General features: G+C 33.8%; 1 protein-coding gene across 1 annotated transcript in view; it reads left to right on the top strand.

Moving 5' to 3' along the window:
- SMCHD1 (structural maintenance of chromosomes flexible hinge domain containing 1) overlaps positions 1-13,125 on the top strand; it is a 68,270-nt gene that overhangs the window by 32,447 nt on the left and 22,698 nt on the right. The window contains exons 20-30 of the mRNA XM_036406690.1: positions 1,360-1,504; positions 1,721-1,817; positions 3,395-3,467; positions 5,112-5,251; positions 6,221-6,355; positions 7,170-7,397; positions 8,115-8,263; positions 8,967-9,055; positions 10,157-10,275; positions 10,909-11,076; positions 12,129-12,254. Of these exons, the coding sequence (XP_036262583.1) occupies positions 1,360-1,504; positions 1,721-1,817; positions 3,395-3,467; positions 5,112-5,251; positions 6,221-6,355; positions 7,170-7,397; positions 8,115-8,263; positions 8,967-9,055; positions 10,157-10,275; positions 10,909-11,076; positions 12,129-12,254 (1,469 nt within the window). The remainder of the gene's footprint in view (positions 1-1,359; positions 1,505-1,720; positions 1,818-3,394; positions 3,468-5,111; positions 5,252-6,220; positions 6,356-7,169; positions 7,398-8,114; positions 8,264-8,966; positions 9,056-10,156; positions 10,276-10,908; positions 11,077-12,128; positions 12,255-13,125) is intronic.

The following is a 13,125-nucleotide window of genomic DNA, read 5'->3' as shown; positions in this document are numbered from 1 at the left end:
GCAAGTAAAGAAGAGGAAAAAAAAAACTTGTTCTCTGAAGAAAAATGAACCTTTCCTCTTCTTTTATCTCTTTATCAAAGTGAAAAGAGAATCTTACTATTTTCCAATAGTAGTGTCACTTCCCCCAGTATGGCAGCATTCAGTTAAAGATTCCTTCAGCTATAACAACTGAAATGAACAAATCTCAATGGAAAGGAAAAAAACTTTGAAAAACTAATTTAGCTAATAGTGTTTTGCAGAGATAAACAAAACTCTACAACTTTTGTGAAAGTTGTAAAGCTGGTAATGTTTATTACAGCGCTGGACTGAGAAACAAATTATTCTATTTCTCTAACAGAAGGGTGTCACTGAGTGTTTATAGTTGTTCTTGATAAGCTAAAAAATCACCATAAATCCTGGTTAAAACTGAGCTTCCTAAGTCAATCTGCTAGGTTTGTGGTTTTAGTTCAGACATGTTCTTTTGGCAGTTACTCACTTAAATATTGCAGAAGTTATTCTACTGTTACTTTCTCAAATAATTTTACGGTTTTATCATTCACTTAAAATGACAAATAAAGTTGTAGACACTGTGAGGTTGAGGTCTTTCTCTTGTTATAACCGGTAACTAATTTTGGCCAATACAAGATATCTGTCATCTCATGTGCAGAGGAAGCTCCCTGATAATGGACACCCCTAGGTTGTATAGATAGTTGTTAATTTGAGTTTGAAATTTTTTGATAGGATATTAATTTACCATGTAGCTCAGCATGCATTGCTTCTTTTTTCAGAGGTCACTTGGTCAAGACATTTTGTTTCCACAAAATATGATTCTTGATCTACGTGCTCCAGTTGATAGACACTCATCTTATTACCACTGTTTGGTCTTGTTTGCTAGTGCCTAATTGGAGGAAGTGTAGTGGGACCAGGTTTCACAGGAAAGATACACTCACGTTTCTTTTTCTAATACTCATCATTATATATCTTTATTTCTCAAATTTGAGGCAGTTGTAGAACAAAAATGTTCTGTTGCATGAATGATTTATTTTACCAGAATTAAAGCAATTGAATATTTAGGAAAAGCTGTCCACACAGAACTTTTTCACTTTCAGGTGCTGTATTGGTGTTTTGAATACTTTGGGAATTTTGACTATCTTGTTATGTTTCTTATACTGTAGTTTCCCACTGTTACATTTTAACCATTGTTTCTATTTTAGCATAAATTACAAAAAGAACATAAGCATAACTTTGGTTATAACAGTATTCTGAACAGCCTGTTTACTTTGTGTCTGAAAACCTCTTGACTTAATTGCAGCCTTAATCAAGAAAAAGCCAAGGAGCGCACATAATTCTTTCTCAAAATGTATTATTCTTTTCTCTTAGAGGGCAAACCAGAGAAATTTTTGGTGGGTCTCTTGGAGCTTCCTTTTCGAATTGGAGTACCTTTTAGTATTCCTTTGGAATTGCAGGATGAATTTGGTCATACAACACACTTGACAAATCGCATTAGACCAATTCTGGAAGCTAGGTAATTCAGCCATCTTTTTTCTTTGCCCTTTCTTTATATGACAATAATATAATAATACTTTAGGGTTTATCTGAATGATATTCTAGCAATTTCTCACATAAATTAACTGATATTTTTTCCTTTTATTTTCATAAGAATGTCTGCAAGTATCTTGTATATTAAACACTGTGTTTGTTTTTAAACTGGTTCTCTTGTGTTTTCTATATATTTTTCTAGTGGATTAACACTGAAGCATGACGACATACCTGTGGCAACAAAGTGTGTCATTAAGGGTGTTACTGCTAAAGGCTGTGTAAATAGTTGCCAGGGCAAGGTAGGCTAATAAATTTAAACTTTAAGTAGCATATTAAGAGACAGAGAAAATAATGTTTGTGTGAAATGAATTGTTAAGTTTGGTCTGCACTAATGACTACAGATATTTCTTGGGATATTTTTAAATTATCTTTAAGAGCTCTACTTGGAGCAATTTGTATTTCCCATACCTGCACTCTTTTCACAACTGATGGGACCTGGAGCTAGAAAGGTTGAGCAACACATGGATGTGTGGTAGAGTGTACCCAGCACACCAAATCAGCTGTCTTAGTTTGAACTAGTGCTGAGATTGGTTTAGACCAAATCATCCTGGTGACTTTTGCACTGAAAGATGATAGGGAGCTAAAGAAAATGAAATCTTACATTCTCAGTTCAGATGAGAGTAGTAGCAGCTAATATGCAGGGTGTCTGCTCAAGCTTCTTTAATTTTTTTAATAATAAGTTTCCACTGTTCTTGTTGCACTTACACAGTTATGCTTATCCACTTAGACACTTATGTTATCTAAAGCCAACCTGTTACTGATGGATTCTCAGCACCTTGTCAAGCTTCTGCTTTACTGTAAAACCCAAAATGTACATTCCATGTTAAAAAGATTTTTTTCATAAAACAGATCTTAATGCTTTTGATGAATATAGATTTAAATATTTTAAAAATATTTTTTAAATTATTTATAAGGCATATTTACAGAGTATTTTAGCCAGGTCCCTATCCTTTCATTTAGTCTGATAGTCTAGTATATTAATGACAAAGCTAGGAGATGAGGTATCCCATTTTACTGTTGATATTGTTGCTTAGAAAATAGCAAATAATGTTGCTGGTGGAAAGATGTATGAAGAGGAGAAACAGCATATATACCTGCTTATTGAAAATTAAAGGGTGTTCAGTGTAGTAAATTTTGTAGGTGAAGTTCATAATCTAGGGTGAAGGGCAAGAACAATGGCATAAAATGGAGTGGATTATGAGAAATAAAGTGTATAGGAGCAAATGTGCCAGACTTTAGCAAGAGATAAATTTGGTGAGGGGCAAGACCAAGAATCAGTTAGGGAATTTGCAGTATAGAAATAATATTGTACCATAATAATTAAAAAAATTATTCTTATTACTATTTTTCATTTTCTGATTTTAATGTGAAAATTTGTTTTAGTGCTGCAGTTTACAGCAGTTATTTTTCTTACCTCCTTAATCAAAGATAGATGGATGGTGATAGTGATGCCTTGCTAAGGAATAACAAACACAGAACTTGCAGACCTTTATTTTAAAACTGTTTTTTTTTTTTAACTACTGTATTTTTCCCCCATTAAAACAACCTCTAAGCAGGAAATGAAAAGTTATGACCGCCACTTTTCGTAGTTTCAGAATCATGTAGTTTAACATATAAATCCTGAATTGACATCTCTGATTATAATAACATGGAAAAGAGGTTTCAGTATAGGAAAAAAAAAATCTTTATTTTTTGGAGCACTGCAAGACTATTTCTAGGGGCTTCTGAAATTAACATATATACAAATTGACATGATTATGTGAAACTAATACCTGGTTTTATTTAAAGTTAATAATTAAAATATTCTTTTCATTAGAACTTTAATCTCAAGATTACTCTTCCTGGTTTGAAAGAAGATACACAAGTCATTAAAATAAGATTGCAGCCTGGTAAGTATCCTTAAAATATTTAGTGAAATTCTGTTAAATTTTATTCTGACACTATTAACGAAAGCTTCTCCCAAGAAAGTAAAATATTTAGTGAGGCATAAAAAAGGATTCAGGTGATGACTAGAAAGGAAATAAAGCCAAGAGCATCTCATTCTTGGCAGGAGTATCAATGTACTCACAGTACAATCTTATCTACTATTCTAGGGGCTGGAATATTGCTCTGCTTATTTGAGATACATTTTTGTCTTTTAATTACTTTAAATCTTTTTCTAATCTAGCACCACTGAACGAATGAATTTCTTATCTTCTTGTTTTTCTTTAGCATTAAGACTTTTAACCTGTACTAATCAGTATTGACCTGCTCTCTCTGCAGAAAACCTTTTATGAATGAATAAGTGGTCATTCAGTTTCTTAACTGAGCAAAGGGGGATGCTTTGGTAATTGAATTGTGTCTGAAATTTTTATGTTACATGAATTTATCATAATGCAAGACAAGAACATAGAGGTCTGTAAGGACACTGCCCTTACCAGAATTTTATGTTTTCTGGATGTCTTGATTCAGAGAAGTCCCTTATATGAGATCTTGTTATCCCTTGTTACCTGGGTTTTTCTGGATTTGGGATATAAAGTATAGTATGAAAGCTAAGTTTTGGCCTCCCAGATTACCAAACTTCAGGCTTGCCCATCTCATTTTGCAGAGATACTGTCTTCTACTTTGTAAGACCAACAATGCACAGTTTAGTCCATTAATCTTTATCCTTTGAGGAGTTAAGTGTTTATGTAGAAAACAGTGAAATGATTGGACTTGAGACAGACAGACTGTGTTGTGTGTTGCTGTTATTTACCTTGGACTATTATTTACCTTCGTCCTTCATTTTGCTTTCGACAATGTAGAGATGCTTCACTGCCTCTTTCTTCTCACTTGAGTTAAATCCTTGGCTTTGTAAGCTGGTTTTTGAGGAAGGAATAATTAAAGCTATTTCAGTCTCATTCCTCAACTAGTGAGTTTGAAATAGAAGATTTAATAAGTCATGCATAAAGGATGCTTCTGAAAAATTACCATCTTTGTTCTTTCAGAACCTATCTTCTAATAGTAATCTATTACTTCCTTCTCTTTTTAAAAACTTATTTTATAAGTCTATCTCCTGGAACACATAATTATCTGAATAGCTTCACTTTCTTATCTAAGTAATGACAACAAAATTTTCTTTTGCATTTTTTTGCATGCAGATTGTAGCTGTGATAGCTTTGGCAATTAATTGGATATCTCAACATTATTTTTCTTGTGTTTATCATGTCACAAGAAAGCTCGAAGTTTCTTTTTTGATGAATGTGAATCCATATAATATGTAAGCAGAATTATATCATGTGTTTACACCTTGTATATTCTGAATTTCATCGTGTTTCTCTAAGGGTTATCTACTAAGTTCAAAAGATTGGCAGATGGTATGTGTTGAAGGACAGAAAGTCTAGAACATGTCAGTACAAACCAACATATATACCTGAATTGTTTGAAATGGTTTGTTACCACAAATATCTTAGTAGCTTGGCTTTAAAATCTCTGAGATAGCAAAAACTTAAATTTAGTGTCTCACAAGTTATCCAGAATGTAACTATTGTTCTGCAATTGTGCATTTTTTACAGGCCCTCCTCGTCAATTGAAAGTAAAACCAGATTCAGAAATTCTAAAGATTGAAAATGGTACAGCTTTTCCCTTTCAGGTTGAAGTACTGGATGAATCAGGAAATATAACAGCACAGCCAGAGTTGATTGTTCATTGTAAGGTAAACTTCATTTCATAGTGTGCCATAAGGATTTTTATTCTTGCCTTTTAAAGGGTTGGAAGAAGAATCTGTGTTGGAATCTACGTAGAATTTAATATCTTTAGCAATGCTTTTCAAGTTTCTACAGCTTGCTAGCCATAACTGTGACTGTCTTACCTCTTATGTATTACGAGCCATTCAGTAAGTTTTAGAATCAGTGGAACATGACCTTGGAAAAGGAGGAGAAAATTATGTGAGGATGTATAGGTTCAATTTTAAGGCATTTTAGACCATATTTATCATATACAATGTTAAAATTTATACAGAAAAATAACTTCAGAAAGCTTACTTCTGGTATTTATAAGTTGAAAATTCAAGTCTAGTGCCTAATAATAATATTAGAAATTATCATAAGCACCAATATAAGCTCAGAACGGAATGCGTATCTTGCTCTGACTTTAGGAGGTAAAAAAACTTCCCCTTTTGGCCATTTTTTTTGGTCTCAAGAAAGTGACTTCCCCAGTTCTAGTGAAATCCAGCAAGGGGATATAGAAGTGTTTCCCCACTGCAAAATAGGCTGCATTCCATTTGCACTTTATATGGGTCTGTAGACTGGGTCTGCAGTGATATGATGAATGTGATGTTTAAATTCCTTTAATGTGTGATGTTTAGTAAATTACTCCACAAGTTAATTGAATTTATTGCATAATGGCAGAAGAGTCTAATTATTGTGTGTTATTAAAGCAAGTGAGTAGATAGTATACTTTATTTCTATAACTTACTCCTTTCTCCCACACATCTCTTATCACCTGCAGAAAAATACAGGCTCCAGTTGTTTCCAATTGTCTTACAGTTGTTGGAAAACTGAAATATATTGTTTTTTTCTGGAAAGAATTATATATATATTTGGACTTTGCAAATAATCATTTCTGAAATAATCATGGTAGTTCTGTAAAAGAAACTTGATGTTTAATCTTACATTTTCAATAGTTTTTAGGTGCTTCAGACCTTCCTGTGTATTCTGTGGACTGCAGTAATGGAGGAACAAACATTTTAACTGGTCCAGTTATACATGTACAGAATATCAAAAAAGACCAGATACTGAAAGCAAGGTTTGAAGTACTTGTAAGTATTGGTAGGAGTGTTTGGATTAACAAAAGACTGAAAAGTTTATTGTACTATCTTGCCAGCATTTTTTATGAATAAGCTTAGCTCCACCAAAGTTAGTGGTATCATAAACCTCATAATCAGGTGGCTACGCTTTTTTATCACTAGAAAATAATAAAAAGGCAAAGAGTTTTTTCCATTTTTTTATTCACTTCTAATTCTATTTGTTAAATCCATGAGGTGTTTCAGAAATATGCATGTTTTCTGGGATTTTTCTTGCCCTTTTTAATTCCTGGATTGTTTTCACAAACTGCCCTCATTGCATAAACATTTTAGTGTAAGAATAGGTATGGCAATCAATAGTTTTTTGTAGCATTTCAGTTTCAAAGCTCATGAAGTATGAATTTTTTTAAATACTGTTGAACATTCTAGTTCTCTGGCAGTCAGGAGAGTCATGCTGCTTGAGAAAATAAGACCTGTGTGTGTTTTACTCTGGAAAATGTGTGAATAAATACTAGTATGGCAAAGTGAATTATGTGAAGGGATACTTAGGATTGCGCTTAAGAAGTATTTTGTAAATTTTATAACCTACTATTTCTGGAATAGAAAAAAATCTAAACAGCTAGCATCAATTCTAGTATCTGTTAAAAGTTGTAAGTATATTGACATATCTTTTTGATTTACTTTTGACAAATCAAGCTGATTTCATGTTTGGACACCTGGTCATACCTGGTAGTTCTGCGTAGAGCCATAGGCTATTATGGTGTTATGTGTATGCATATCTAAATTTAGTATCTTAATTATTTGTCTTTTTTTTTTTATCTATGAATAGAATTGCAAAGATGTGCCACCAGTGGAAAAGATTATAAAACTTCTTCCTAGCAGTCATGTTGCAAGACTACAGGTCTTAAGTATGAATGGACAAAAAGCTCTTCAGATTAAACATCAGGATGAAATCAGTTGTGTTGCTGGCCAAGTCATGAATAAACTTATATTTCAGATGTATGATGAAGCAGAAAGGGAAATACCCATAACTGCAGCTGCTGCAGAAAAAATCAAGGCAAGTACTTTTGAGTAAACAGCAGCATAATATGGGGGAGAAACACAAAGCTGATACGCTTAAGATCCATAAATGTCAGACTACTAAATAATATTCCTCAAAACTGTATTAATAAACATGGAAACTTAACTCTCCTTTAAATTATTTTTAAACTATTTTTATTAATTAAATGTCAAGTAATGCTTCAGGGTAATGAAAAGCAGATTAGTATTTTCAGTGCTTCTCCTAAATGCATTAAATAATTATCACGTAGTTATAATTCCTCAGATCCAGGTTCTTCCCAACATTTAGGAACTTTAAATAGGCATGTTCCCCATGAAGGCTTGCTTGCCTATCTTATCCCCCTGTCTTATGTGTGTACTTATGTGGAGTCTAAAGCAAACAGAGAGATTCACCAAATATATGACACTTGTATCTTTTCTAATTCAAGTTCAGTGAGGGAAACCTAATGTATGTTTTGATCTGCTTGTGGTTTTTTTTCAAGTAATTGACTGTATTTCAGCAGATAGCATTGGTTACTGCTGGGAAATGTCCAGGCTTCCCATTGAAAGCTGCCATTGCCTGTATGTTACATCAGCATATTTAGAGCATATTTAATATGTTATATATGCATATTTAGCATATGCATTTTGAAGCATATTTATGGCTTCAAGATGCATTATGTAGCTAGTCATTTATAATTTAGCTTTTGATTAACTTATAAAATTTTAATTTTAGGTCAACTGGACACCTAAAATTGACAGAGAGCTGTTGATGCAGGGACTATTACCAGATGTAAAAGTACCAACTTCAGTAAAAGATGCACGTTACTGTCTAATTACTTACCTTGATGAGCATGTGTCTTTGGAAAGTGCATTCACAGTCAGGTTTGTTCATTTGGTATATTTCTTTATTAACCATGTTATTGGCATAGCATATAGATCTCATTACTTTGGGGTAAAACAAAAGTCTTGAGCTGAAATAATGAAGGCGGTTGGCAAATTAACAGGAGAATGTCAACTGGGGAAATGGGAAGGGTTTGTGTAAATTTATTACATGTGAGAACATTATCTGTGTGAAAGACTCCATTGTGATTACTGACTTGCATCCAGCCCTATAATCACTTGTGTAAAAATACATACACTGAAGAAGACTATTGATTTTTTTCTAAAGTTGAAGTAAACATTAGCTCACAGAATAAGGTGACTGAGGAGAAAGAAATATCCCTACAAAGTTAGTTCTTATCTGGTTTCTCAGTCAAAACTGACAGGCTGTAAATTGAACTTTAAAATTACCTGTTTATCGCTCTTAGTGAGTTTAAGACTTGTATCTTATAAAGTTTATGAAGAGGAATCTCATTCTAAATTACTTCAGTGTTTTTCATGTGATTTTAATAGGTTATAATTAATTAATTCACAGCGCTCTGATGCCAGGGGTAAATTTGCAGCAATTAGTCATTTCACAGATCTGCAGTAGGAAAATAAAATACACTGCATGACAAAGCATTAAGATTCTTAAATATATTTATCATGCCTGCTATGATGTTATATTTACTTTATGAGAGAAATAAATCAATTTTCATGTACTCAGACCAGTTCCTGATGAACCCAAACACATTAAATGTAAACTAAAAGGCTCAAACACACTGCAGATGGGTGAAGAACTGCAGAGTGAAATCGGTAAGTTGTTTGCATATTCTTCATTTTCTTTTAAGATATATTTCTTGGCAGTTTGTTAAGACTTATATATGTATAGATGTCATCAAGAGTAAATTACCTTCAACCATTTTAATATAAAAAACAGGTTTACATTCTCATTCACAGAAAGATGTTCAGACTTCTGAATTGCCCTTTTACATTTCTGGAGTTACTCTCTGATGAAATTTGCCTCTTACTTTGTACATCAGGACATTCATCACGCTTAATTAAAATAGCTCATAATTTTTTGTTTAGTTCATGTATTCTGAAATCTCAAAGGCTTAACAGCATTCAGACTGTTGCTAAGGCATGGACTTCAGAGGAAGGCATGTTAGGGATCAGTCTTCTCATTCTTTGGTTTCTGTATGCAGTTGCCACATGACATAGTGAGAAATTAAAAATTCTTTTAGTATTGGAACATTAAAAGCTTGGGTGTGAATAAAGAAAGCACATAGAACAAAAAGAGATAGAAAAAAAAACAGGTTGAAAAAAACTTTCAATTTTAAGATTTTTATTTTCCTTTTAATTTTTGGTAAGAAATAATCTTTTTATTCAAAGAAGGGGGTAGCACAAATATGGGATATAACTAAACATTTGGTTTATACCCACAAGACTGGGTGTTCTTATCAATGTGTATAAAAACCTGAAGAGAGTGTAAAAAAGTTGGAGCCGGGCTTTTCCTAGGCATGATCAGAGACAGTAAATAGAAGCAGTGGGCACCAAGCAAAACACAGGCTGTTCCCCCTGAACATCAGGAAACACCTTTTCACTGTGAGGGTGACTGAGCACTGGCACAGATTGCCCAGAATTTGTGGAGTCTCCCCCCATAGAAATACTCAGCAGCTGCCTGTCTGCAACAGGCTCAAGGTCGCCCTACTTGAGCAGGGGTTTTGAACCAGGTGACATCCAGAAATACCCTCCAACCTCAGCCTGTCATGTAGTGATAGTTATTTGAATTTTTTCTATATTGTGTCTCTATGTTGTGTATGTTTATATTCCATATGTTGTATAATGTTTTGTTAAAGCAGCTGCTGAGGTGATCATCCTAATAATCATTTTAATCATCATCATCTTTTTTAACAGATGTAATGATTACAGATCAGTTTGGAAATCAGGTTCAGACAGTGACATCTGCATGTGTAAATTCCCTAGGAGTTTCTGGGCCTGGACTTGATAAATCAAATTTGAAAATAACTTGGCAGGTATTTATAAGATGTCATATAGTTTACTCCTTTGTGGCATTTGTGTGGTAATTGTCTTAATTCTGTTACATAGAACTGAACCAAAAATGTGGAAAGGTAGTCAAATTACATGCTAGTTGGTTGCTTAAAGCATTAAAATTGTATGATCGTGTTCTAAGGAGCACAGCTGCATCTGTTAAAAACCTTATCACTGCTGCAGCTGTAAAATGTGGAGGCCAGTTAACTCTGTGCTTGAGTGAGGGTTGCTTTGTTTCTAGGTTCATTGTTCTATATGTTTTCTTCTATCTTGCTTTTAGTCTTCTGTATTTTTTTATGTTGGTACAGTTGATTTTAAGATCTTTTGAAGAACCTTGTAGAATGGACTAGTATCTTGCCCTTTTAAAATACACTGGATATAACCCTGAAAAATAGGTTTCTGAGAAATTCTTGAGTTTGAAATGTGTCACTTCTTACTCATGAAGTTCATTTAAATTTAAGAGAAGGAATCGAACTTGTAGTTTAATTTTTAGTCCACTGTCTCAGAGTAAAAATACCAAACAGTTATTTATAGCATAAATGCTATATTGAAAAAATACTAATAAGTTTTAGTTTGCTTTATTTGTTCTTGATAAAATCTTCTTTGTTTCTCAATAGGAAAGTACTCAGACAATGAAAGTAAAAGGTATTCGATACAAACCCTGTTTACTTGGAAGCAAAGAATTGTGCTTTGCTTGGCGTGAGTTTTCTGACTTTATCAGAGTGAATTTGGTAGCAGGATCCCCAGCTAAATTGCAGCTTGTGGATTGGCCAGAGTTAGAAAAGGTAAGTTGGACAATTTTGCTTTGAAAAAAAAAGCATCATGGTCTCTAGTCAGGTATTTTAATTCAATTTTTAATGCAATAGCTATCTACATTAGACTTTTAAAAGTAAACTTATTTTGGAGTAATCTAACTCATATGTGTATGTTTACAACCCTAAGTACTGTAAACTTTATTCTGCCCCATTTGCCTTTCTACAGATAGTGTAACTTTTCTGTGGTGCAGTAATTTTACTGTGGGCTGGATCTTGACACCCATCTTTCACTGCTGTTTTCCAAAGATACAGTCCTTAGTGGTAGTAATGGCTGGCAGCTCATCTCTCTGTCTCTTACCGGGGTTTTTTGATGTTCAGGATGTAGGATGGCAGTCCCAGATTTACTTCAGTTTACAAGTGTTTACTGTCAGAAAGTAAACACTTAGAGACAATGGAATACAAGACTTAATGGAAATGGCTGGAGATTTTTGGTGCTGTCCATCTATTTGCCTTAGGTTTTTAAAATTATTTTTCAGTGTTTACTTTGGCTATTCAAAGAACAATGCTTAACATCTTGCAGAAATCAGAACAGAAAATTGAAAGCAGAAAAAAGAAAATTGTCTGAATAGAGGACAGGAATCAAGATTGGTGTTTTGGGAAAATGGCAAAGGAGGTTACTGAAAAAATTAAACAAAAGGTCCTGGAAGTTGCATAACTATTTTTGTTCTGTTAGGCAGCTGTTTAAGTATATCAGAAAATAAAATTTTTAGGCCATAGCTCTTCCTACAACAAGAACATTGATAAGGCCCTTCAGAATCATGTCCTTCCTTTTAGTCACATCACCCTGAGTAACCCATGCCATTGAATTCAAGTAGTGCATTTTATTCTAAAAAGAGAATATAAACAAACTCTAGAAATACATGCCTGCATGCCATTTAATCATGGTCTAGCTGTTCTGAGAGATAAATAGTATGGGAAAGGTGGACACTGTTGCTCTGGGGATTCCTGAACTGCTGTGAATGTCCAAGATATGTACAATTGATTATCATCATTTGAGTATCATGTATTTGTGTCTCTTCTAGCCTGTTGCGGTGATTAATGGTAGAGAATTGCAGAGGCCCCTTATTGTTCAGTTGTGTGATCAGTGGGGAAATCCAACTCCTGAACCTAATGTCAAAATCAACCTTACAAAGAGTAACAACTTAAAGGTAAGCATTGGCCTTATTGGGTAAACCTTGTTTAACACAAGTTCTGTTGGCATGTCTATGGTATGTTACTTTTCAGGACATTTTTGGAAATTTTAATAAAATATTCTAAGAGCACAAAAGAATAACTAATCTAGTATAAGAACTGTGGCAACAAATATTATAAACTGGTCCCAGGACAAAAATCACAAATACAACAAAATTCAGATAGGACAGGGTCTGAGTACAATTCGAATACATTCCAGATATTCTACAGAACCTTTTTCCAAATTTTGCGTGCACATCACACCACCACATCCCCCATGTTATCAGAGGTAATTTACTGAATGATAGTAATGACAATGGTACAGTCTCAACTGGCAACCAAATAATTTTTATCTGCTGGTTCTTTGATTTTGATTCCTGAATGTGACTTACTGGTCTGTATGTAAAGCTGGTCAACAGGTTTGGGCCCTACTTGATTATCCTGTGAAAAGCAGGATAAATGAAATTAAAGCAGGATAAATGAGATTAAAACAATAAGGATGCAAATCTAGCCCAGATCTAAGTGGTTACTGTCTGTTCCATAAGTGAGGTATGAGTATCAGATGGTTTTCACATCAGTCTGTACAAAGGAAGGACTTTGACAGAATACTCCATTCATTAAAAATTTATTCCTGTGTTTGAACAAAAAAGGAAAGTCAAGCTGTCAAACATTCCTACCTGTCATTACAGAGACTGTTACATTGAATATATATATTATCAACACAGGATATATTCATCCACCTCTGGACATAACATTTTTTCATTCAGGACAGGTCCTGTTCCCTTTTTGTTTTTGCTTGCTGTCCATTTGCGTTCCTCAATTTTCTCAGAATAAACAACAAGCCAAGAA

Source organism: Molothrus ater, chromosome 1 (assembly GCF_012460135.2).
Source record: "Molothrus ater isolate BHLD 08-10-18 breed brown headed cowbird chromosome 1, BPBGC_Mater_1.1, whole genome shotgun sequence".
NCBI lineage: Eukaryota > Metazoa > Chordata > Aves > Passeriformes > Icteridae > Molothrus > Molothrus ater.
This window is presented reverse-complemented; position numbering and strand designations above follow the sequence as displayed.